Source organism: Cervus elaphus, chromosome 18, assembly GCF_910594005.1.
Source record: "Cervus elaphus chromosome 18, mCerEla1.1, whole genome shotgun sequence".
NCBI classification, from domain to species: domain Eukaryota; kingdom Metazoa; phylum Chordata; class Mammalia; order Artiodactyla; family Cervidae; genus Cervus; species Cervus elaphus.
In genome coordinates, this window is record NC_057832.1 from 120,067,861 (window position 1) to 120,090,043 (window position 22,183).

At 45.5% G+C, this 22,183-nt stretch overlaps 1 protein-coding gene across 1 annotated transcript in view; it reads left to right on the plus strand.

Moving 5' to 3' along the window:
• Positions 1 to 13,861: 13,861 nt before the first annotated feature.
• ACTR3B (actin related protein 3B) overlaps positions 13,862 to 22,183 on the plus strand; it is a 69,414-nt gene continuing 61,092 nt past the window's right edge. The window contains exon 1 of the mRNA XM_043872323.1: positions 13,862 to 14,011. Coding sequence (XP_043728258.1) covers positions 13,968 to 14,011 — 44 coding nt within the window. The 5' untranslated portion in view covers positions 13,862 to 13,967. The remainder of the gene's footprint in view (positions 14,012 to 22,183) is intronic.

Genomic DNA, 22,183 nt, shown 5'->3' on the forward strand with positions numbered 1-22,183 from the left:
TAAAAATCCATGGAGAGATTTCTCGAATATCTTGTTATCTTTTGTGTTTCCTCCCTTATTTTTCAGTGCCTTCTATCTCATGGACAAAATAGCAAAGCCATGAGATTTTCCTGGCCGTTCAGTGGTTAAGACTGCTTCTACTGCAGCAGGGGATGGGTTCAATCCCTGGTAGGGGAACTGAGATCTTGCATGCCCCCTGGCGGTCAAAATAGCAAAGGCTGCTACAAGACGCGGTTGGTTTTTTTTTTTAAACCTGATTGATCTCAGCCCAACCAGTTGAGCTTGAGAATTTACATCAGTTTTCTCTCTTGTCAACTGTAGGGTTATGAATATAACTGCATCGCTATGAGGTTGGCTACTGCTGTGTGATCACGCTCAGTTTTGTTCGACGTTTTGTGACCCCATGGACTGTAGCACTCCCCCCGCCAGGCTCCTCTGTCTATGGGATTTCCCAGGCAAGAATACTGGAGTGGGTTTCCATTTCCTCCTCCAGGGGATCTTCCGATCCAGGGATTGAACCTGCGTCTCCCCCATCTCCTGTATTGCAGGTTTTTTTTTAAAACCAGTGAGACACCAGGGAAGTTGGTAAAGCTGTGTAAAAATGCTCCTGATCGTTTGTCTGCTTGTATATTACTTGGTGGGGGACGGGGTTCTAAGAACCAGGAGGCATGAGCTGACTCCACTGTCTCAGTGAAACCCTTGCAGTTTCTTCTTTTTAGATGCTGCATTGTTCCAGATACTGCAGAGCTTACACACCTGCCCCCAAAGCAGGGGTGCTGTTCCCACTTCCCGAGTGCTTACGAAGTTCCAGGCACTGTCTCATCAGCTTATTTAACCTTCACACCGTTTCTGTATGGATGACTTGTTCCCCCCTGTTTTACAGATGGATGCGTTAAGTTTCAGAGAGAATGGGAAACTTGTCCAATGTAACTCAGATTATAAGTGGCAGAGTCTGACCTTGATCCCATGTCCACTTGGCTCAAGATTTCCATCTTTAATTGCTCCTCACACAGCCTCCTGTGAAGATACTGCCCAGAGCTGCCGTGGTGATGGACAAGCTTTTCTCCTTTCCGGAATGAAAGCCAGTGATGGTCACTGAACACTAGAGTCTTGCCTGAGAAGTGCGTGGTACTGGGAGTCTGATTGCTGCCTCTGAATCCTGGATCTACCACTTAGTTCTAAGCCTGCTTCCCTGTCTATAAAATGAGCATAAAAACAATAACACCAACCTCCTGGACCTATCCTAGAGATTAAATAAAACTGCCCATGTAGAGTATTTAGCACAGTGCTTAGTAAGTTTAAAAAAATGTTAGCTATTTTTCAATATTGAATGCCCTGTGATAAAACATAATGGAAAAGAATATGTAAAAGAAAGCCTATATGTGTGTGTGTGCATGTATGTATGTAACTAAAGCACTTTGCTGTACAGTATAAATTAACACAATATTGAAAATGAATTATACTTCAATAAAATAAAATTTAAAAATACTAGCTATTTTAATTATTAGGCAACTCCCAATGTAAACACGGATGGAGTTCCAAAAGTGCATCTTACATTCTGTTGTTTGGACTCAGAATATATAAAGAATAGTGGATGTTTTTTGTGTGTGTGCGTGCTCAGTCATTCAGGTGTGTCTGACTCTTTGAGACCCCCTGGACTGTAGCCCACCAGCCTCCTCTGTCCATGGAATCTTCCAGGCAAGAATACTGGAGTGGGTTGCCATTTCCTCCTCCAGGGGATCTTCCTGACCGAGGGATTGAACTCACGTCTCTTGCGTTGACAGGTGGATTCTTTACCACTGCACCATCTGGGAAGCCCAGAGGTTCTATTTGATTCCCCCATAAAGTTCTGGAATGTATGCTGTTAGACTTCCATCGCAGAGCGGAGGCTTTGCAGGATGAGGATGGAGCCGGGCACCATCTACTCTACCTCGGGGTTGTTCTCCCTGGGTGAGGGGCGGGGAGGGTAGGGGGACAAGTCCAAGAGTTCTCAAGCTGCCTTAAGCCTGTGCTCTATGGTTCTAAGAGGTTTTCTGCTTCAGTATTACTCTCTTCCTGCGGTAGTCATGATCTGGTCAGCGCCTCTGGCAGCTGTCCAAACCTTAAAAAAACAACAATCCTCTTCCCCTCTGCACCCTTGCCCTCTGTGCCCTGCGTCGAATATCCCATTTCCTCAGTAGCTGGCTCAGGAAAACAGCTAATTTATGAGGACCTGTGAGCCCTTAACCTTCCCAGAGCTGTTTACAGGTTTGAAGAAATGGAATCTAGAGTTTCAGGCAGTGAGACAGAGAGCAAGCCCAGCATCGCAAGCACTGGGATATTAATGATGTCCTTCTTACAATGTCATTTTGAGAATGACGGGGCTGATTGGTGGCCCATCTGATTTCTTACCTAATATTTTTATGACAGAAGATACTTTGAGGCAGACCAGCTTCATTTGGAAGTTTGGCCTGGAATCATGCTGATGCTGAAGCTGAAGCTCCAATACTGTGGCCACCTGATGAAAAGAGCCAACTGATTGGAAAAGACTCTGGTGCTGGGAAAGATCGAAGGTGGGAGGAGAAGGGGATGACAGAGGACGAGATGCTTAGATGGCATCCCAACGTGATGGACATGAGTTCGAGCAAATTCTGCAAGATAGTGGACAGGGAAACGTGCATGCTGCAGTCCATGGGGTCACAGAGTTGGACACAACCGAGGGGCTGAACAACAACGACATCTCTCTTAAGCTGATCTTCTTGTCTTCATTACCTCTTCCCTTCTTCCATTCCTTAAGCCAGTTTTTTTTTTTTTTTCCCTAAGAGCTCCTGGATTAAAAAAAAAAAAAGATGGTTGTAAGGTAGACTGACTCTGGTAGAAACTGGGACCTCTGGTAGGGCATGTGCTTGTTCAGTGACCAAGTCAGGGAGTGTCGATGTATTTGTGTGGGACACAAGCATGCTAGTGACAGTGTGTGGGTGACGGATCACTGATGACTAAAGTTCTCATCTTGTCCAAGCCAAAATTTAGGACACATGATCTGACAAATGCAAATAAATTTATGAGACAATGGAACCAAAGAATTGAAACTGGGATGCATGCCAGAGATATGACAGCTGAAAGAGCCAGACAGATAACCGGAGAGAGGAGGCTTGCGGGGCAGCAGGAAGAGTCTTGACATTTCTATATTCCTGTGTCATGGACAGAGACCAAGATGAATAGCCCAGCAACCCACGGCACCCCTTCCAAACAAAACAGGGAATTAGTGATGCCCTTTCTACCGCACGGGAGCAAAGAAGCCTGTGTACCCGCTCCGCTCAGCTCCCGGCCAGCACTTCTAACTGCTTCTCAAGCATCTTTTCCTGGATGTCCATGAAGTGCCTCAAAGGGAACTTTTATCTTTGGTCTCAGTTCACGGCTTCATGATGCACAGAACCATCCAAACTAAATATAGTGATTTTTTTTTTGTCTTCCTCTTTGTCACTTAAAAAAAAAATCCAACTGGCCCCTGAGAACTTTTATTTCTACATTTCTACCACTGCAACATCTTTTCTACTCCTAGTGCCATCACGATCCTCTGTTTTAACTACTTCATTGGTTCCCTAGTTGATATCCTTGCATTCCATCTCCTTCTCCCTATTTTTCTCAGATACGCACACAACACACACACACACACACACACACACACACACACACTCACTGTCCTCCCAAAACACTTTGCATATTTATTGTCTAGAATAAACCACGATGCCCCACAATAGTGCTGAAGATTTTCCTCAACTTAATTTCCAACTCTTCTTTCTAACTTCATCTCGGCCCCTGCATCCTGCATTGGCTTATACTGGTCTAGTCATTTCCTGAAATAAGCCTCTGTGCCTTTGTAAATGCTGTTCTTCCCCACTTTTCTCTGTTTGATTTTTAAATGTCTCTTTCTCTGTGGAGCTTGTCCTGGCTTTCCTGATCAGAATGCATCATTTTCTCCTGGTCGCTCCCTACATTGTCCCCACTCGATTCTAGCATGTTCAGAGACTGACATGTCTACACCCCCTCCTCGACTCACCCTCACAGGTGTTCATCTTTAGGCCCCAATCACTTAGCCCACTGTCAGCTTCTAAAAGGTGCAAGTGCAAGTGATAGTTGCTCAGTCATGTCCGACTTTTTGTGACCCCCTGGACTGTAGCCCACCAGGCTCCTCTGTCCTTGGGATTCTCCAGGCAAGAATACTGGAGTGGGTTGCCATATCCTCCTCCAGGGGATCTTCCCCACCCAGGGATCAAACCCAGGTCTACTACACTGAGGGCGGGTTCTTTACCAACTGAACCACCAGGGACTTGCTAATAAACATATAAAGTCAGAGCTGAAATCCAAACTGAGGGAGCTTGGCTTCAAAGTCTGTACTTCTCACCATTAAAGACTATTTAGCTTTGAATTACAAAATCTTTAGCACCACGACAATGAAGTGTCCTTGGTCACAAGGGAGAGCTGTTAGGAGACATGAATGATTCAACATAGCTCATCTCCACTAATGAAAAATGTCTCAAATCTTAAGTATTACTGAGGGCAGGTCAGTCTCTCTTTTTATCCCTTAGTTATAACCCAAATAGCCGAACTGGAGCTATGTGATGTGGCCACAGAAGTCTAAGTTTAAGAGAATTACTAATCAAGGGAAAGAAGCCTCTGAGAATCAGGACAGTAACGATACTGAACACTTTCCATGTTATAATGCCTGGTATTTTTATAAGCTAACTTGAAAACTCAAAAAAACCCCTCCTTACAGACAAGGCAATGAAAGCTTAGAGATATTAAGTAACTTGTGCAGAAACATAATTAAGTTCCTGAGATGAGATTTGGACACAGTTCTGAAAGACCTCAAAATTTAGACTCTTTACATATGTCAATAAACAAGCAAAATTAATTTTATACATTTTCTGTTGGTACAAACTATTACAACCAAAAATATCTGAATTAAGAATATGATGCAATTTTTATTTTAACTGATAGCTATTTGTTATCAGTTATAGTTATTGGGAACACAGTGAGCAAATGTTTTTCTGCAAACTACTCTTGCTTTGAATTCATCTTGCACCATGATAAGTAAGAAGCACAAGGAACAGTCAGATAAGACTGGAAACATCATGATGGTGTGTCCGGTTTTCAGGTACACATTGTTGCAACCAGAATTTCAGCTAGATGAAACGACAAATTCAGCAGGCATGGGTTCTCACTTTGCTCCCTCTTATCTGTTACTTTCAGATAGAAACTTTTTTTTTTTTAAATTTAGTTTTAGGCTTCCCTGCATGTGGCATCTTAGTTCCCTGACCAGGGATTGAACCCATGCCTCCTGCAATGGAAGCACGGATTCTTTTTTTTTTAAATTAATTTATTTGTGTTTTTTTATTTTTGGCTGTGCTGAGTCATCGTTGCTTTGTGCAGGTTTTGTCTAGTTGCACTGAGCAGGGGCTATTCTCCAGTTTTGGTGCTTGGGCTTCTCTTTGCAGTGGCTTCTCTTGCTGTGGAGCAGAGGCTCTAGGAGGATGGGCTCAGATGTGGCGGTGCACAGGCTTAGTTGCTCCACGGCATGTGGAATCGTCCCGGACCAAGGATCGAACCCAGGAAGCATGGATTTTTAACCACTGGACTGCCAGCTAAGTGCCAAACAATCGATGCTTTTGAATTGTGGTGTTGGAGAAGACTCTTGAGAGCCCCTTGGACTGCAAGGAGATCCAACCAGTCCATCCTAAAGGAGATCAGTCCTGGGTGTTCATTGGAAGGACTGATGCTGAAGCTGAAACTCTAATACTTTAGCCGCCTGATGTGAAGAACTAACTAATTGGAAAAGACCCTGATACTGGGAAAGATTGAGGGCAGGAAGAGAAGGGGACAACAGAGGATGAGATGGTTGGATGGCATCACTGCCTCTATGGACATGAGTTTGAGCAAACTCTGGGAGTTGGTGATGGATATGGAAGCCTGGTGTGCTGTAGTCCACAGGGTCGCAAAGAGCTGGACACGACTAAGCGACTGAGCGACTGAGCTGAACTGGACTGCCAGGGAAGTCCCTCAGATAGAAATTCTATAAGTTTCCCTGCACATCTTCTCCTGCATAAAGGGACCAAGGCAGTATCCAGTGAAGATAAGTTGAAATGGTTCAGTCTTGCTTCCTTTATTCTCTTATATTAAAAAGTGTGTGCTGTGCTGCTTCTAAAAAAGGAGGGTGTGCTGTGATGTTTCTAAAAAATGTTCTAGAATGAACATCAAGAAAGAGGAGACCCTAGGAAGGCAGCTCCTCCAAAACCTGTTGCTTGTGAGATTTCACAGTGGCAGGAGGCATCTGGGCCAAGCTCTTGGCAGAACGTCCTGTCCAGATTGCCTGGCGTCCAGTTCCATTACTCAGCAGCTTCATTCCCATTGGCAGAAGAATTAGATTTTTATTGGATGCTACTCAGCCTCGAGAACATATAGTGATTGCCTAATGGGAGTCCATGGGCATTTGTTACTGGAAATAGAAAACATTCAAGGTGAAGAGCTCAAAAAATTTCGAAGTGCATTTGAAATTCTCAAAGGACAGGTTTGTTCTGAAGGACTGAATGTTGAGATTCCTTCTGGCTCTGACATACACTGAACCTCTGCTTCCCTGATGCTGGCTTCGAACACTTTAGCATCTCCCTATTTTCTCTAGAAGGCCTAAAGAAAGTGCCCAGAACAAAATAACATTTTACTAGCTTCCCTGGTGGCTCAGTTGGTAAAGAATCTGCGTGCAATGCAGGAGACCTGGATTCAATCCCTGGGTTGGGAAGATCTCCCAGAGGAGGGCTTGGCAACCCACTCCAGAATTCTTGCCTGGAGAATCCCCATGGACAGAGGAGCCTGGCCGGCTGCAGTCTATGGGGTCACACAAAGTCAGACAGGACTGAGTGACTAAGCACATATCTTAATTGAAAAGTACGAGCCTTGGTTTCCTTATTTGATTAAGAGAGGTTTTCATAATACCTCCCTTGTGGGACTATGACGATTAAGTGTGTGGTGGACTGAAAATGCTTTTGTAATCTATTGCTGTCATCCAGTCTTCGTACTAAGAAGTGGCTGGGAAATAGTTCCAGATAAAACCATAATACTGTTTGGCAGAACAGAAGACCTCATTAGAGTGCATCTCTCCAGACCTCAGGTGTAGATGCTGACAGAATCGGTGCTTGATTCTGACGAGAGGCATGAGAAAGCACCTGTCCTGAATGAGAAGATGAAGTGGATCTGCGCTGAAATTGGAGAATGAGTGAGCTTTGAATGGGATCGGGAAGGGTGGAGAGCATGGGGTAGGCAAAGAAGAATGTTCTCGACTGCGGAGCCTGCATGAAGACCAGGCGATAGAGAGGGTTTGGTCTGCTGTCCGGCGTGCCCAGGCGTGTCAAGGACATCGCGTGAGATGAGATTGGAAAGGTGACTTGGGGGACTTCTCTGGCGGCCCATTGGCTAAGACTCCAGGCGCAGGCGGCCTGGGTTCATTTCCTGGTCAGGAAACTAGATCCCACACGCTGCAGCTAAGAGTTCGAATGCCACAACTCAAAGGTCCTGCCTGACATCACAAAGATCCCCAGTGCCAAACTGTGCAGCCAGACTGAAACAAAACAGGTGACTCGAGAGAAGATCACAGAGGACCTTGAATGCCACCTGAGGGTTGGGATCAGCTTCTCCAACAAGACGGAGTCACTGAAGACCGTGGGGAAAGGAGACAGACGTGAGGGACAGAGGTTCTGGGTTTCGCCAGGTTGCTTCTCCTAGCAGCAGCATAACTCACCTCAAAGATGTCTTGGATGGGGAAAACATGGAGATAGGCTGGCCGGTGGGAAGCTACAGAGTAGTTTAGCAAGAGGGACAGCAGGAAGAAAGCAGAGGGATGGGCATCAGGGATGTGGAGAGACTGAAAGAACGGTGCAAGAGTGGAGGCGGTGGGGTCGAAGTCATTGCCCGGGGTGCAGGCAGAGGCGGCAGAATTGACCTGAATAAGGTCAGTGTCAGTCGCTCAGTCGTGTCCGACTCTTTGTGACCCCATGTGCTATAACCCACCTGGCTCCTCTGTCCGTGGGACTCTCCAGGCAAAAATACAGGAGTGGGTTGCCATGCCCTTCTCCAGGGGCTCTTCCCGACCCAGGGATCAAACCAGAGTCTCCTGCATTGCAGGCAGATTCTTTACCATCTGAGCCTCCATGGAAGCCCCTGGTGACTTCCTTCCCACTCTTGTGGTTTTAGGTCAGTTATCAACTCAGCACACTCTGGCCAGTCAGCTCCAGCTTGGACCATTTTCTCCCACTATTGCCAAGCCCTCTGGGAGGTCCATTGAGTGCAATGACAGGCCCTTCCTCTTGAAGGAGGGTGCCAGCTACTTTCAAAGGAATGGGCCCTACTTTTGGGGCACTCCTTTCTCTGTTTGCATCCTCATGGCAACAGAGAACACACTGATCGCCTCTGCCCACAGCTTTGCAACTTAAGATTCACAGAGCCGCTGGCTGGGCAGCTATTCAGGACAGCCTTTCATTTTCGTGTTCTTTTTTCTTCTTGGCCCAGCAAGACTAGTTAAATGCAGGAAATGAAGATCACATTGTCTGAGTGTGCCCTGACTAAATTCCATTAGATTGACAAGCTCTGTAAGTCCTGATTATTTTAAGTTGTCTTCGTATGCATAAAAATGCATTGTAACCAGCATCAAAGCTATCTATTAAAGGTTCATCGGAGAGGGATGCTAGCTTATCCAGCCCTCAGGAGAGTAGTTATGAGACAGTCCTGTCGTCTGCCATGGAAGAGATGCTGAATTCTATACTGGAAGACTTCCTGTTCCCACTTTTCTGGCCCTTTAGGGGTTGGGGGAAAGAGGAGTAGGAGGTCACTGTTGGGTAGAAACACAGTAAAGAGAAGCCTCTTTCTGCCACAGAAAGTCGACTAAAACAGTCCTCTCACCATAAGGAGAGAGTAGAGTTTTGCAAAGTGTATTGGAAGGAGCAAACCTTAGCAATACAATTAACAGAGATTGTACTTGAAGTGCCTCTTACAGAATGGGAGGTTTGTTTCTCTGTGGGTGTTTTGGCTTTTGTCAAAAGGGATGCCATCAGTCTCTGATCCATAGGAGTTTATGACCTCAGAAGAATAACAGAGAATATGCTTTGATATATAGAAAAAACAGTGAAAACACTAACACAGAAATCACACGGAAGGTTCGCTTTTATTTGCTTTTGAGGATGACAAGAAAGCAAGTAAAAACAAATGTTATGTGTAATTGACAGGCTTAACAGTTGCTGATGACTTCCATTTATTTAAGAACCTTTCGCTGAGTAGCCACAAACGTCAGAAGTGCCCGATAACCCAGAGACATAAAATTATCGGAGACACACTTCTGCTCTCAGCCTGGTGTACCAGGGGCGATGGAAGCGCAACCACCATGATGCCATCAGACAAGGGAACACGTGGACAGATGTAGGAGGCTCTCAGAGTTCAAAGGAGAGCGAGATGACTCTCTCTGGAAGCTGAGGGAGAGCTTCAGAGACGGGGCAGAGCTCCAGCTGGGTCAGCAAGGAAGAGGCTAGAGGAGTGAAAAGACGTGGAACGAGCGATCATATGTGGTTTCATCAGGAGAATTACGAGTGAGGCGGAAACTGCTGTCATTCCCCATGTGCGGGCTAAGTCACTTCAGTTGCATCTCTTTATGGACTACTCTACTACAGACTTGGAGAAGGAAATGGCAACCCACTCCAGTACTCTTGCCTGGAGAATCCCATGGACAGAAGAGCCTGGTGGGCTATAGTCCGTGGGGTCACAAAGAGTCAGACACTCACTGAGTGACTAACACTTTCACTACTATAGACTGTAGCCCACCAGGTTCCTCCGTCCATGGGATCCTTCAGGCAAGAATAATGAAGTGGGTTGCCATGGCCCCCTCCAGGGGATCTTCCCGACCCAGGGATCGAACCTGCGTCTCTTAAGTCTCCTGCATTGGCAGGTGGGCTCTTTACCACTAGTGCCACCTGGAAAGTCATTCCCCTTATACTCAGCAAATCCCATTCCCCTCAGGTATGGGTACCATATGCTTCTGAAGACATGATGAGGCTTCTCACCAGCCCAGGGGTATGGTTTTAATAGTCTAAGCTAATCAAATGCATCAGTTCCCCTCACCAGTGACTGCTTTTGGTATAAGCTGGCATTATTATGATCTAAACTGTCTCCCCCAAAGACATGCTGGAATCACTACCCCAGTACTTGTGAAAGGGATCTTATTTGGAAACAAGGCCTCTGCAGATGAGATCAAGGTAAGATGAAGTCATTAGGGCAGGTCTTAATCCAATGTGACTGGTCCTTATAAGAAGAGAACACCAGGGACTTTCCTGTGGGTCACTGGTTCAGACGCCACGCTCCCAATGCAGGGGGCCCTGGTTCGAGTCCTCATCAGGGAGCTAGATCCCGCATGCAGTGACTAGGACTCTGTGCAGCCAAAGGCGTGCGTGCTCAGTCGTCTCTGACTCTTTGCCACCCTATGGACTAGAGCCCAAAAGCCTCCTCTGCTCATGGAATTATCCAGGCAAGCATACTGGAGTGGGTTGCCATTCCCTCCTCTGGGGGATTTTCCTGACCTAGGAATTGAACCCACATCTCCTGCGTCTCCTGCATTGGCAGGTGGATTCTTTACCACTGAGCCACCTGGGAAGTCTGGGGCAACCAAATAAATAAATATTTAAAAAGAAGAGAACACCAGGTGATGATGCAGAAACAGAGGGAGAGCGTGGTGTTGAGACGGAGGCAGAGACTGGAGTGATGCATCTATAAACCAAGATTACCAGGGATTTCTGGGAACACCAGGCCTCTTCCTGGAGGCTTCAGCAAGGACTGGTCCTGCTGACATCTTGATTTTGACCTTCTGCCCTGTCATGAGACGATAAACATCTGTTGTTTTAGGCCAACAAGTTTCTAGTACTTCCACAGTGATGTCATCCAACGGTTGAATTTCCCTAGAATTTCTGGATTTTCTTTATATGCAATAATAAAATTTGTTCCTGTGCCCCCTTAAGAGGTCTCTGTTCCCTGCATGCGAAAACGCCTTCACTCAAACATCAAGGGTTAGTGGGCTCGAGAGGACACATTTGAAGTCAGGAAGTCTTTTGCTTGCTACCAGCAGCTGGCCTTGGTCGCCATTTCCAGTAAGTCCTTTGCAGAAGGGACACTCCTGGAAAAGGGACCACCTTTATTACTAGCCAGCTCCAAATCCCACTAAGGCTTCTTCCCTGGTGAAGATGGCAGGGCGGTCTATGAGTCTAGAGGTCCTCTGGCCTCCTTGTCCCAGAAACACTGTCCCGCCCCACCCTCTCTACCATGGAGTATTTCTCCACTCACCCTCTGGGTTTCAGCTTAGGCACTGTTGCTCTGAGATGGCTTCACTGACTCCTAAGACAGGTGTAGGGGCCCTGATTTTTTTTTTTTAACGTTTATTTATTTTGGCGCGCTGTGTCTTCTCTGCTGTGAGGGCTTCTCTCCAGTCGTGGAGGGCAAGGGTCATGCTCTGGCTGTGGCGCTCAGGCTGCTTGCCGTGGGGGCTCCTCTCGGGCCGCATGGGCTTCAGTAGCTCTGAGTGAAGAAGGCTCTGTGGACTCTGAGTGAAGAAGGAATTCATAGGGCCTGGACTCCATCTCAGGCCTGTCCGTGCTGGCCGTGCTCGGCTGCCTCTCCAGCGGACTCTGAACTCTCTGCTTAGTGCCTGTGGGGACGACAATGGAAGGATAAGACCCCCTCCAGACAGGGGAATCTCGAAGATTACATCCAGGCTACTCATTGCCTAAGAGGAAGCATACCGTAATCACCCCTGTCTCCGGACAGGTCATAAACTTTTTTTCGTATCTATCAGGATGTAATCACAGGCTTATCGATTATTAACTGGTTGGAATGTAACTGCGGGCTTATTGACTATTGACTGTTTGGACACGTACACATGGGGTAGGTGGTGGGTTTAGACACGTACACATGGGGTAGGTGGTGGGTTTAGACACATACACATGGGGTAGGTGTTGGGTCTGGACACGTACGCAAGGGGTATAAAAGATTTTCACAAATGCTGGACGGGGTCCTTGGCTAAGAGGAGACTCTGCCTTGGGCCCGCCGGTGTAATAAACTGCACTCCACTATCTGCATTGTCCTTCTGAGTGAGTCTGTTTCCCGGAAAGCGTGGCTATAACATGAGCGCAGGCTCAGTCGTCGTGGTACACGGGCTCAGTTGCTCTGAGGTGTGTGGCATCTTCTCAGATCGAGGATGGATCCCGTGTCTCCTGCACTGGCGGGCAGTTCTTTACCACTGAGCCCCCTGGGAAGCCCCTAGGCGGCCTGTTAACGGCGTTCTGTGCACCTTGGTCTTGCCCCACCTCGGACGACACTGGATTGCAATTGCCTGTTTACTGTTGCTCTCTCTCACAAGGCTCGAAAGTCTTGGGGGCAGAGGGACATCCCTGGTGGTCCAGGGTCTAAAACTCTGTGCAACTAAAGATCCTGCATGCTACAATGAAGACCCGGTGCAGCCAAGTAAGTAAATAAATACATATTAAAAAACAATAAAGTCTTTAGGGCAAAGACTGCAAATGTCTCATTTATTGTTTCATGCCCCATCTGATGCAAGGCCTGTCCCATAGTAGGCACTTGATAAATATGTGTTAAGTGAAAGAAAGAGGTGGCAGTGCTGACTGTCTGCAATTTAGAGTTTGTCCACAGCTTTCTGATGAGGGCCTGGAACAGGGGGGTTGGCCAGGGCCTTGGCAAAACACGAAGGAGGCAAGTGAGCCTTTGCCCTCAGCCTCGGGATCCTATACAGGCTTTCCTCCACACTCCTCACCTTTCTTTTCTTCCCACCTTCTACTTCTCTTTCTAGGTCCCTCGAAAATTTTCTAGAACTGGGCCTTATTTGACCTGAATAGATTAAGGAAAAAAAAAAAGGCATCATCATGGGTTGTCTAAAGTGATCAAGTAATCTACCACTACTTCTCTTAGGGAAAAACAGTTTAAAAACGCTTTTAATATCAGTTAAACTGCATGGAACTACGTCTCCAGAAGAGTCCTAAAAAGTAAGGTCAGGAATATATGACAGGGAGGGAGGAGGAAGCAAGTGGGACCTTGGCTACCTTCAGAAGTTGGTCAGTGGTGCCTACTTTGGTCCGGGTTCCAGGAAGATCTTTTGGACATCACTCCACCTTTGACACTTGAGGACATGTTCCATAATGATCCTGGTGTAGTGTTAACCTGATCGAAGGTCAATCACCCCTTAAAGCTGTCCGTGCATTTGTTGCACGGGTTTTTCTTCTATAGAGGAAAGCATGCGGTGTTCTGACAGGTGTAAAAATTCTAACGTCAAGTATTTTTTTCTTTATTCAGAAAACATTTGGGTGTTTCCCATGAATGCACCAAATACTGTGCTGCGCATCCTTGTCATCAATGGTAAGACGTTCAGGAGTCGTATCTAGCGGAGCCTATAGCCCGCTATAGGAGTACAAATAAATATATATACACGGTATAAATTTGCTCCAAATGTTGTGAAGCAAAGCAATAGATTGTTGAGATAGTGAGTAAGGTGCAGGGGGGGAGGGGCCACCTAGCAGATGAGCAGGGACAACTTTCCTGAGAAGGTGACATTTGAGCGGACACTTAAAAAGATGAAGAGTCAGGCTTCGGGGTCAAGTCCACCGTAAGTCAGAAGAGCTCACAACCTCTCCCGCAGCAAGGTGGGACGTACGGACAACGAGGCCCCGCTGCCAGCACTAAAGATGGCGGGCGGGAGGGGGCGGGGACAGGGCGTGTCCGCACCGTGATTGGTCAGGCGGCGGTGGGTGGGCGGGGCGTCACGTGGGCCGGCTGAGAGCATCCGGGCTCCCGGCGGCGGCGCTGCGGAGGCTCCCGGGAGCCCGGCGGCGGCGCGGGGCGGCGAGCGGGCCGGCGATCGGGGGAGCCTCCCAGGCCGGCCGCGTGGGCCGAGCATGGCGGGCTCCCTGCCTCCCTGCGTGGTGGACTGCGGCACCGGGTAAGAGCCGCGGGCGCCCGCTCCGGCCCCGGCGCGCCGGGCGCCTGCCTGCCCCGCGGCCCGGCCCCCCGGTCTCACCTGGGGCGCTCCGGGCCCGGGCTCGGGTCGCGGCCCTCACCTGTCCAGGGGCCCCCTGACTCGCTCACCTTGCTGGGGAGGGAGCCGAGGGGAGACGTGGCCTCCCGGCCTCCTCCCTGCTTTCGGCCGGGCCTCCTCGGGACCCCTCCGCCTCCTGGGGTGCCGGCTGCGCACCCCGCTGCCGTTCCCTCGCCTTCCGCCTGCCTCTCGGCGCCCCTGCCTTCTAATTAAAAAGTGGCCCTCGTCCTGGGTCCCCAACCGCAGGCCATTTCTCCTCGCTGATAGGGTTTCTTTATCACTTACTTGTGGGAGGTTTTTACACCCGTCTCCCAAGTTGACATCTTTAAATTTTTTTTTTTTTTTCAGCCCACTCTGTCCTCTTCCAGTATTGAATGGCTCAGTCAGGCTAAGGTCTTGCTTTAGTTTGCCTAGAGTTGCCTTTGCAGTTAAGAATGTTAAAAAAGACTCCATTTTGAAAAACAGAAAAATCTAAAATGTGGGAAAGGCTGTTGGTGGTAGTATAGTTTTTATCTCTACCCCCCAACCCCGTTGCTTGTGGGCCGTGAATGCTTCTTTTGATGTTGAGATATGCCACTTCGGAAATATGCCACTTCGGAAAGAGACCCTTCGGAAATCTCCCGGTCCTTTCTAGTGGCCCAGGCTCGGCTCATTTTTAGGAAGGTGCTCGCTGAATCCATTTAGCTTTTGGTTTAGAAATTCAAGCTTGCCTGCTTGCACTGTAGGTGAAGTGCTTAATAAAATAGCCTGGAAGTAAGTTTAGCCTCTTAAAAAGATTTTTTCAAGATGAGATTTTAGTCATTTTTTGCCACAGAATATTCCACCCCACGTTCACCTTAGTCTTGATTCTTCTCTGTAGAGAAATGCACTTGGTTTAGTTGCCTTGACAACCTTGTGGGGGTGTCTCCCTTAATTTGCTACAGTCCATCTCCTACGGATTGTTCTTTCCTTTTGCTGCAGAAAAAGGAGTGGTTACAAGCTGGAAAAAAACTGCCTCTTTGCATGTATTAATTTTCCTTTCAGAGATACACATTGTACCAGAAGTTTTGGGGCTCTTTATTTCAGTAGTTGTTTTGCTACCCAAAACCGAGCCAAAAACAGTGTTGATAGGAACACCCGCCCCCCCCCCCCCCCGCAGGTACTGGCTTCCTTATTCGTCCCCTTCTCCCACCATCTAGTGTTCACCCCACACCCACCTGAGGTCTGGTTGTATCAGGAGAGAAGGCAGCTGGTCAAAGAATCTTTCATCCCCACATTTGCACGTGAGGTTTTTGTGGTTTTGGTCTCATAAAACTGTTGAAATAAAAGCTTTTCTTGGTAGAAACCATAAAATGTGCCCACAGGCTTTGTCATAACTTTAATGTTAGTAAGCTGGGAGCCTTACTCATCATTCTTGCTATAAATATCAGAAGTGTGGTGCTCAGTCATGACCGTTTGAGGTAGGTGGTATCTCACGTGGCGGTGTAACTTCAGGATATCTTTATTTTATGGGCCCAAGTTATATTATCGTCTTGAGGCTGTTGTAGGCTTTGTGTCAGGACTTAGGAATAGTGGCCGGGAATCCTCCCAGGGGGTTTCACGTGGACATAGTCTGTTGTGGAAACAGGGATGGTCAGTCATGAATTTGCAGTGTCCGGTGTGTGGCCAGGAGAAGCAGCCTGGAAGAGCCCAAGTTTATTTAAGCATATTACTGCTGCTTATGTGTCCTGCAGAGCCTAGTGATTTTGGATTGACCTTTGCCTCAAAATAGGATCAAAAGGGATAAAATGCAGATAAAAATAACTAGGACCAGAGAAAAGAACGGGCCTGGAAAATCACCTTAAACTGTAGGCCAGTAGTGCAGCTGGTTTGGCCTCAACCTTGGCCTTCCTGTATGACAAGATGACGAGAGAGTCATCGTCGGTTATGTAATGCCTGTCATCAGGGAAGAAGAGAAATACCTGTTTCTCAGGTGAAAAAGCTTTTTCTAGTACTACATTTTAAAAGAAAAATTCACACTGAATTATACATAGTGGGCATTTATGATTGAGAAGACAGTACACTACATGGTACTTTTTAAAAATAGCAAATAAATTTCATCCTGGGAGCCTGGCCTCATCTAATAAACCCTGAGACCAGCTTGGTGAGCTCAGGTGTTTTGGGGGCTGGGATGACATGGACCACAGCTCTGCCTGCTCCAGAGACGAAGCTTCATCCACTTAAGTGAGTTACTGGGCTCCAGAGTGTTCAGAGACTAGTACTAGCCTGACTTTTCCTAACTGAACTTGTATTTTTGAAGATTTTTGTGTTCTTTAAACTTATTTTGAGAAATTTCAAATCTTCTGAAAAGCTGCAAGAAGAGTACCCCCCCAAAAAAAATGCTATATAGTCTCCATCCAGCTTTCTAACTACTAACATGTGCTTTATTATTCTCTGTATACTTTACACGTTATTATCTTTCTGAACTGTTTGTGAGTTGCAGCCATCCTGCTGTTTACACCAGGGTACTTCAGTGTATCCTTTATGAGAACATATAATCACAGACCAGTGATCAGAACCAGAAAATGTAACGTTTATGCCGTAGTGTTATCTGCTCTGCGGTCTGGATCCCGTGAATGGTCCCTGTATGTCTCTGGACGCTCACCCCTCCGCCCTCATCCAGCACCATACACCGTGTTTGCTTGTCATCATGTCTTTTTAGTCTCGTTTCCCTGGACCAGCTCCTTAGCCTTTTTCTGTCTTTCAGGACGTTGGTATTTTTGGCAGCCAGTTGTTACGGATAATGCTCCTCAATTTACATTTGCCTGGTGTTTCCTTACAGTAGTCACTGGGTGTGTGTTTTTGTCAGGGGTACCAGAGAAGTTATGTCAGAGCTTCTTCGTGCATCAAATCAGAAGCTCCCCCCGCCCCCTCCCCACCACCAACTTTATTGAGAAGTAACTGACATATTATGTTGCATAAGTTTAAGGTTACAATGTGCTGGTTTGGTGGGTTTGTATATTGCAGAATGAATATCATATTGCATTACTGACCCCTCCATCCTGTCATTGTAATTACCCTATTCTTGTGGGGAGAACATGTAAGATCCACTTGTCTTGGCAACTTTCAAGTGTATAAAAATACAGTGCTACTAATATCATCTCTGTGCTGTCCACCATCTCCCTAGAACTTACTCCTCTTATCAGGAGGCTTAAGACAGTCGATGAAGTTCACTTGGATCATTGGATATAGTGCTGTCCACTAGATTTCTCACTGTGTGGTTACTGTTTTCCCCTTTGTAATTCATGTCTTTTGTGGAGAGAGGTTACGAGATTGTGTAAATACCCTGTTCTGCCTTAACACTTTTCACCCATTAGTTTTAGTGTCCATTGGTGGTATTCTTGTTCTAATTGATGATTACAGCGATGGTTGCAAAATGTGTGTGTGTGTGTGTTTATTTATTAGTTAACATTTTACAAAAAGGGTGCACTTTCCAGTAGCTCCCTTTTACTTATCATCTGTATGGGTTACGCTTTTCAAAGAGTTACTTGTGTGATTGTTACTACATTCACTGGTTTATGATTTCTTACTGCCTTTCCTTGTTTTCATGCTTCAGCTGTCCAGTAGTGGAAGCCCCATTCAGGCTGTTCTGGTCGTCTTGAGACATGTCCCCATCCATTTTTGAGCATTTTATCAAAAGACTGCAGTGTAGTCAGTGCTGGGCATTCGTCTTTTTTTGCATTTTCTTTTCTTTTTTTTTTTTGCTGGAGCATCTCTGAGACAGGTTTCTAGAAGTGGGACTTCTGAGTCATAAGGTACTTTTGCTGGATCGTGTCAGATCCCTCCCCGGCGTGTGTGTCTTCCCCAGCGACCTGTGACAGTGCTTACGTCTTACAGACTCATCTCTGTAATTGCCGAGTTAAAGAAGTTTTTTTCTTTTCACCAATCTGGAAGGTGGGAAATGGTATCGTTTTAATTTGAATTTCTTATTATGTGGGAAGATGAGCGTCTTTCCACGTGATGAAGTGGCATCTGCATTTCCGTTTTCTGTCTTCATTTCTCTAGCCCGTTTTTCTGCGGCCCTTCGGCCTTTTGCTGCTTTATTTTTTGGAAGCTCCTTGTGGATTTAGGGTGTGTTGAGGGTCCCACAGGCCACCCCCAGGGTCACAGATTTGCTGGGGACAATCCCAGGATGGCAATGAAAAGGTGAAAACAGCCAAGAGGAAAGGCGTGTGGGGCGGAGCATGGGGGAGTCAGCCGTGGGCATCCCGAGTCTTTTCTCAGTGGAGTCACTGACATCCAGTGTGACAGGCATGTGAACCGTGTTCACTGGGGAAGCTCCATAGACAGTCAGTGCCCAGAGTTTCTCTTGGGCTGGTCGTGGCACCTTCTGCCTGGCACAAACCGGAATTCCAGCCCCAGAAGGAAAGCAGGTGTTCAGCATACACTGTATTTGGGGCATGGTGGGAGCCCTCCTGAAATCTTAAGTTCCCAGATGCCAGCCAGAGGCCAAACTTAGAAGCAAACCTTCACTTTACCTTGGCAGGGAGAGCAATCCAAGGCCTCTTTCCTGCACATGGAGGCATCAGCCCTTTGTGATACAAGCTGCAAACACATTTTCCCTATCTATGTATCATTTGTCTTTTGCCATGCAAAGACTTTTTTTTTAAAGCAGTAGGTTTATTTATCTTTTCCTTATTGTTGTTGGATTTTGAATCATAGTTAAGATGGGTGTTCCCCCTCCCCATTCCCAGATTTTATGTAAATCTCTGTTCCACTTGAAATTTATCCTGGGATGGGGTATGAGGATGGCCTAGTTGGAGCCAATTCTGTCTTCTTTCCTTCTGGATGTCCCATTTATCTCAGCCTCATTTATGAAAAACAAAAAGCATAACAAAACACTGCTTGAAAATACTGCTTTTATTGCGTACTGCATTTGTCTATGCAGTTGTTTATTTCTGGATTCATTTTGGGTGCCTGAACCTGTCTGCTTATATGGCAACATCACTGAGTTTAACTCCTGAGGCTTTACGACTTCATATCAGATGAGGTTGGTGTCCCAGCCACCTCATTTTTAAGAGTATAAATGACTCTTACTTTATTTGATAGTAAATCATCCAGAAAAATAAATCACTGTGTTCACTGGAAAGAATTATTATTGTCAGATAATATTGTTTGGACTTTTTAGTCTTTTTTTTTTTTGAACTTTGTATTTTGTGTTGAGGTCTAGCCAATTAACAGTGTTGCGACAGATTCAGGAGAACAGGGAAGGGACTCAACCGTACATATACATGTACCCACCTCATCTTTTTTTTTTAAACTTTATTTATTTATGTGGCCATGCTGGGTCCTAGTTGCTTCGCTTGGGGTCGATTGGAGCATGTGGGATGCTCCCTGCACAGGAATGGAACCCAGGCCCCCTGCCTTGGGAGCACCAGGGAAGGTTCTCCACCTCATTTTGTAACAAGTGTCTTCCAGTCTATTCTTCCTTATTATGTCTCCAAATGCTCTTTACATGCAGTTTCTTCTTTTAGTTCCGGGGGGAAAGCTGCTGATGATATTTTGATTTGGATTGCATTAAACTCGTATGTTAATGAGGACTATTGTATTTATGATGCTGTCTTCCCACCAGAGAATACGGTGTATTCTTTCCATCAGTTCAAGTCTGTTTTGCGTCTTGTAGGAATATTGTGTTTACCTCAGGTAGCTTTCTTGTTAATCACCTAGTTATGTGGTTTTCTTTTTGGCTACTGTAAATGACATTTTCTCTTCCATTCTATTTTCTTTTTTTCTTCACTATATTAAAGGCATTTATTTTGTGTTAATTTTATAATCTGCTTCTTTACTAAATTACTAAATGATTTTTGTTGTTTGAATGAATTTTTTCCCCCATCTTTAGGGTTTTTCAGATAGAGAATTCTGTCACGGGCAAATAGAGATGGTTTTCCCTTTCCATTTTTAGGAGCTCTGCTTACTTTTGTTTTTTTTCTGACACGCTGCAGTGGCCATCGCCTCCACATAGTGTTAACTAGGAGTGGAGTTAGTGGGCATTATCCTTTTGTTCTTATTTTAGTGGAATAGTTTCTGGTGTTTCTAAAATAAGTAAGATGCAGGCTTTTGGGCTGCTGTTTGTGTCTATATATATAAAGTGAAGTCGCTCAGTCGTGTCCCTCTTTGCGACCCCGTGGATTGTAGCCCACCAGGCTCCTCCATCCATGGGATTCTCCAGGCAAGAATACTGAAGTGGGTTGCCATTTCCTTCTCCAGGGGATCCTCCCGACTCAGGGATCGAACTGGGGTCTCCTGCATTGTAGGCAGACGCTTTACCGTCTGAGCCACCGTATATACACCTATACAAATACATGTTAAGAAAGCTATCCAAATATGGTAAGAAGTATCTGTCAACTGCTGTGTTTTGGAATGTTAAAACATGAATGCATGTTGCATGTTACATGATTTCTTTGTCATAAATGGAACGTGTGGTTTTCTTTCTTAGTTCACATAGTGGATTTCCTGATGTCGAAGCATTCCTGCATTCCGTAATAATCCCCACTTGATCATGATGCCTTATTTTTTGATGTGTAGGTAGATTCTGTTACTACTTCATTTAGGTTTTCGCATCGGGACTTAGTATGAGTTATAGTTTAGTTTTCTGGTGCGTTCTTTGTCAGAGTGTGGGATCAGTGTTACACTGTCTTTGTGAAACAAAGGAAGAAGTTTTCTTTCTTTTTCTGTGCTCTGGGGTGGTTTAAGTAATTTTGGTATTATCTGAGTTTTAAGGTCTTGGTAGGATTTCACTGCTCCTCTTTGTATTTCTTCTGAGGCTGGTTAAATGCCCCATCTCAAGTCCAATCAATTTTGGTTGTATTTGTCTGAAAACAATTCTGTTTTATCTAACTTTTTCAAATTTATATATATAGTAGCCATGATTTTTAAAAATCTCTGTTTTTAAGGTTATGTTTTTTCTTTGTCACTCAAATTTATCTATCTTGTCTTCATCCTTTTTTCTTTAGGACTTACCTAACTTGTGGGATTTTTTTTTTTTTTAAAGAATAAGCTTTGGGGTTCACTTATTCTATTATTTTTCTGTTTTTTTGACTCATTTATTTCTACTTTTATCCCCTCTGCTTTCCTTTTTTTTGTTTGTTTTTTGGGTTGGATATTAAATTCATTTTAATTTTCCCTTTGTATTGAAAAGGAATTTGATGCTGTGAAAATTTGGCTGTTATGTCTTTTTTTAAAGATTTCTTTTGGATGTGAACCATTTTTAAAGTGTTGAATTTGTTACAGTATTGTGTCTGTTTCTCCTTTTGGTGTTTTGGCTGGGAGGTTTGTAGGATCTTAGCTTCCTGACCAGGCATGGAGCCTGCATCCCCTGCATTGGAAGGCAAACTCTTAACACTGGATCGCCAGGAGAGTCCCCAGCTCTTAGTCTTTAACTGTATGTATCCCTTACTGGGATTTGGGTATAGTTTATCATTATCATTTTCAAGAAATTTCTGTGTTTTTCTTTTGAGTTTCCCTCTTAACTCAGTATTTCTATACAGGTATGTTTGAAAATTTTCAAGTAGAAGGGCCTTTTCAAATTTTGTTTTTAATTCTAGTTTAATTACATTATGGTCAGAGTGCTGTTTATATTCTCTTCTTTAGACTTCACTGAGTCTGAGATATGGGCAGTTTGTGAATGTTCTCTGTGTATTTCTGAAGAGGTATATTCCCTGTGGGTGTGTTCTGAGTATATCTGTATGAGCTATCTAATTAATGCTGTTATTGAGGTCTTCTGCTTATTTTTGTCCACTTCAGTTCAGTCGCTCAGCCGTGTCTGACTCTTTGCGACCCCATGGACTGCAGCAGGCCAGGCCTCCCTGTCCATCACCAACTCCTGGAGCTTGCTCAAACTCATGTCCATTGCATCAGGGGTGCCATCCAACCATCTCATCCTCTGTCGTCCCCTTCTCCTCCTGCCTTCAATCTTTCCCAGCTTCAGGGTCCACTTACTCCGTCTGTAACTGAGAATGATGTGTTAGGTGTTCCTGTCTTTAGTGTGTTTCTTGTTTATTGCTTCTTGTTCTATGAAAGTTGCTGCTGCCTTATTTTTTAATTAATTAAGAATTTCAC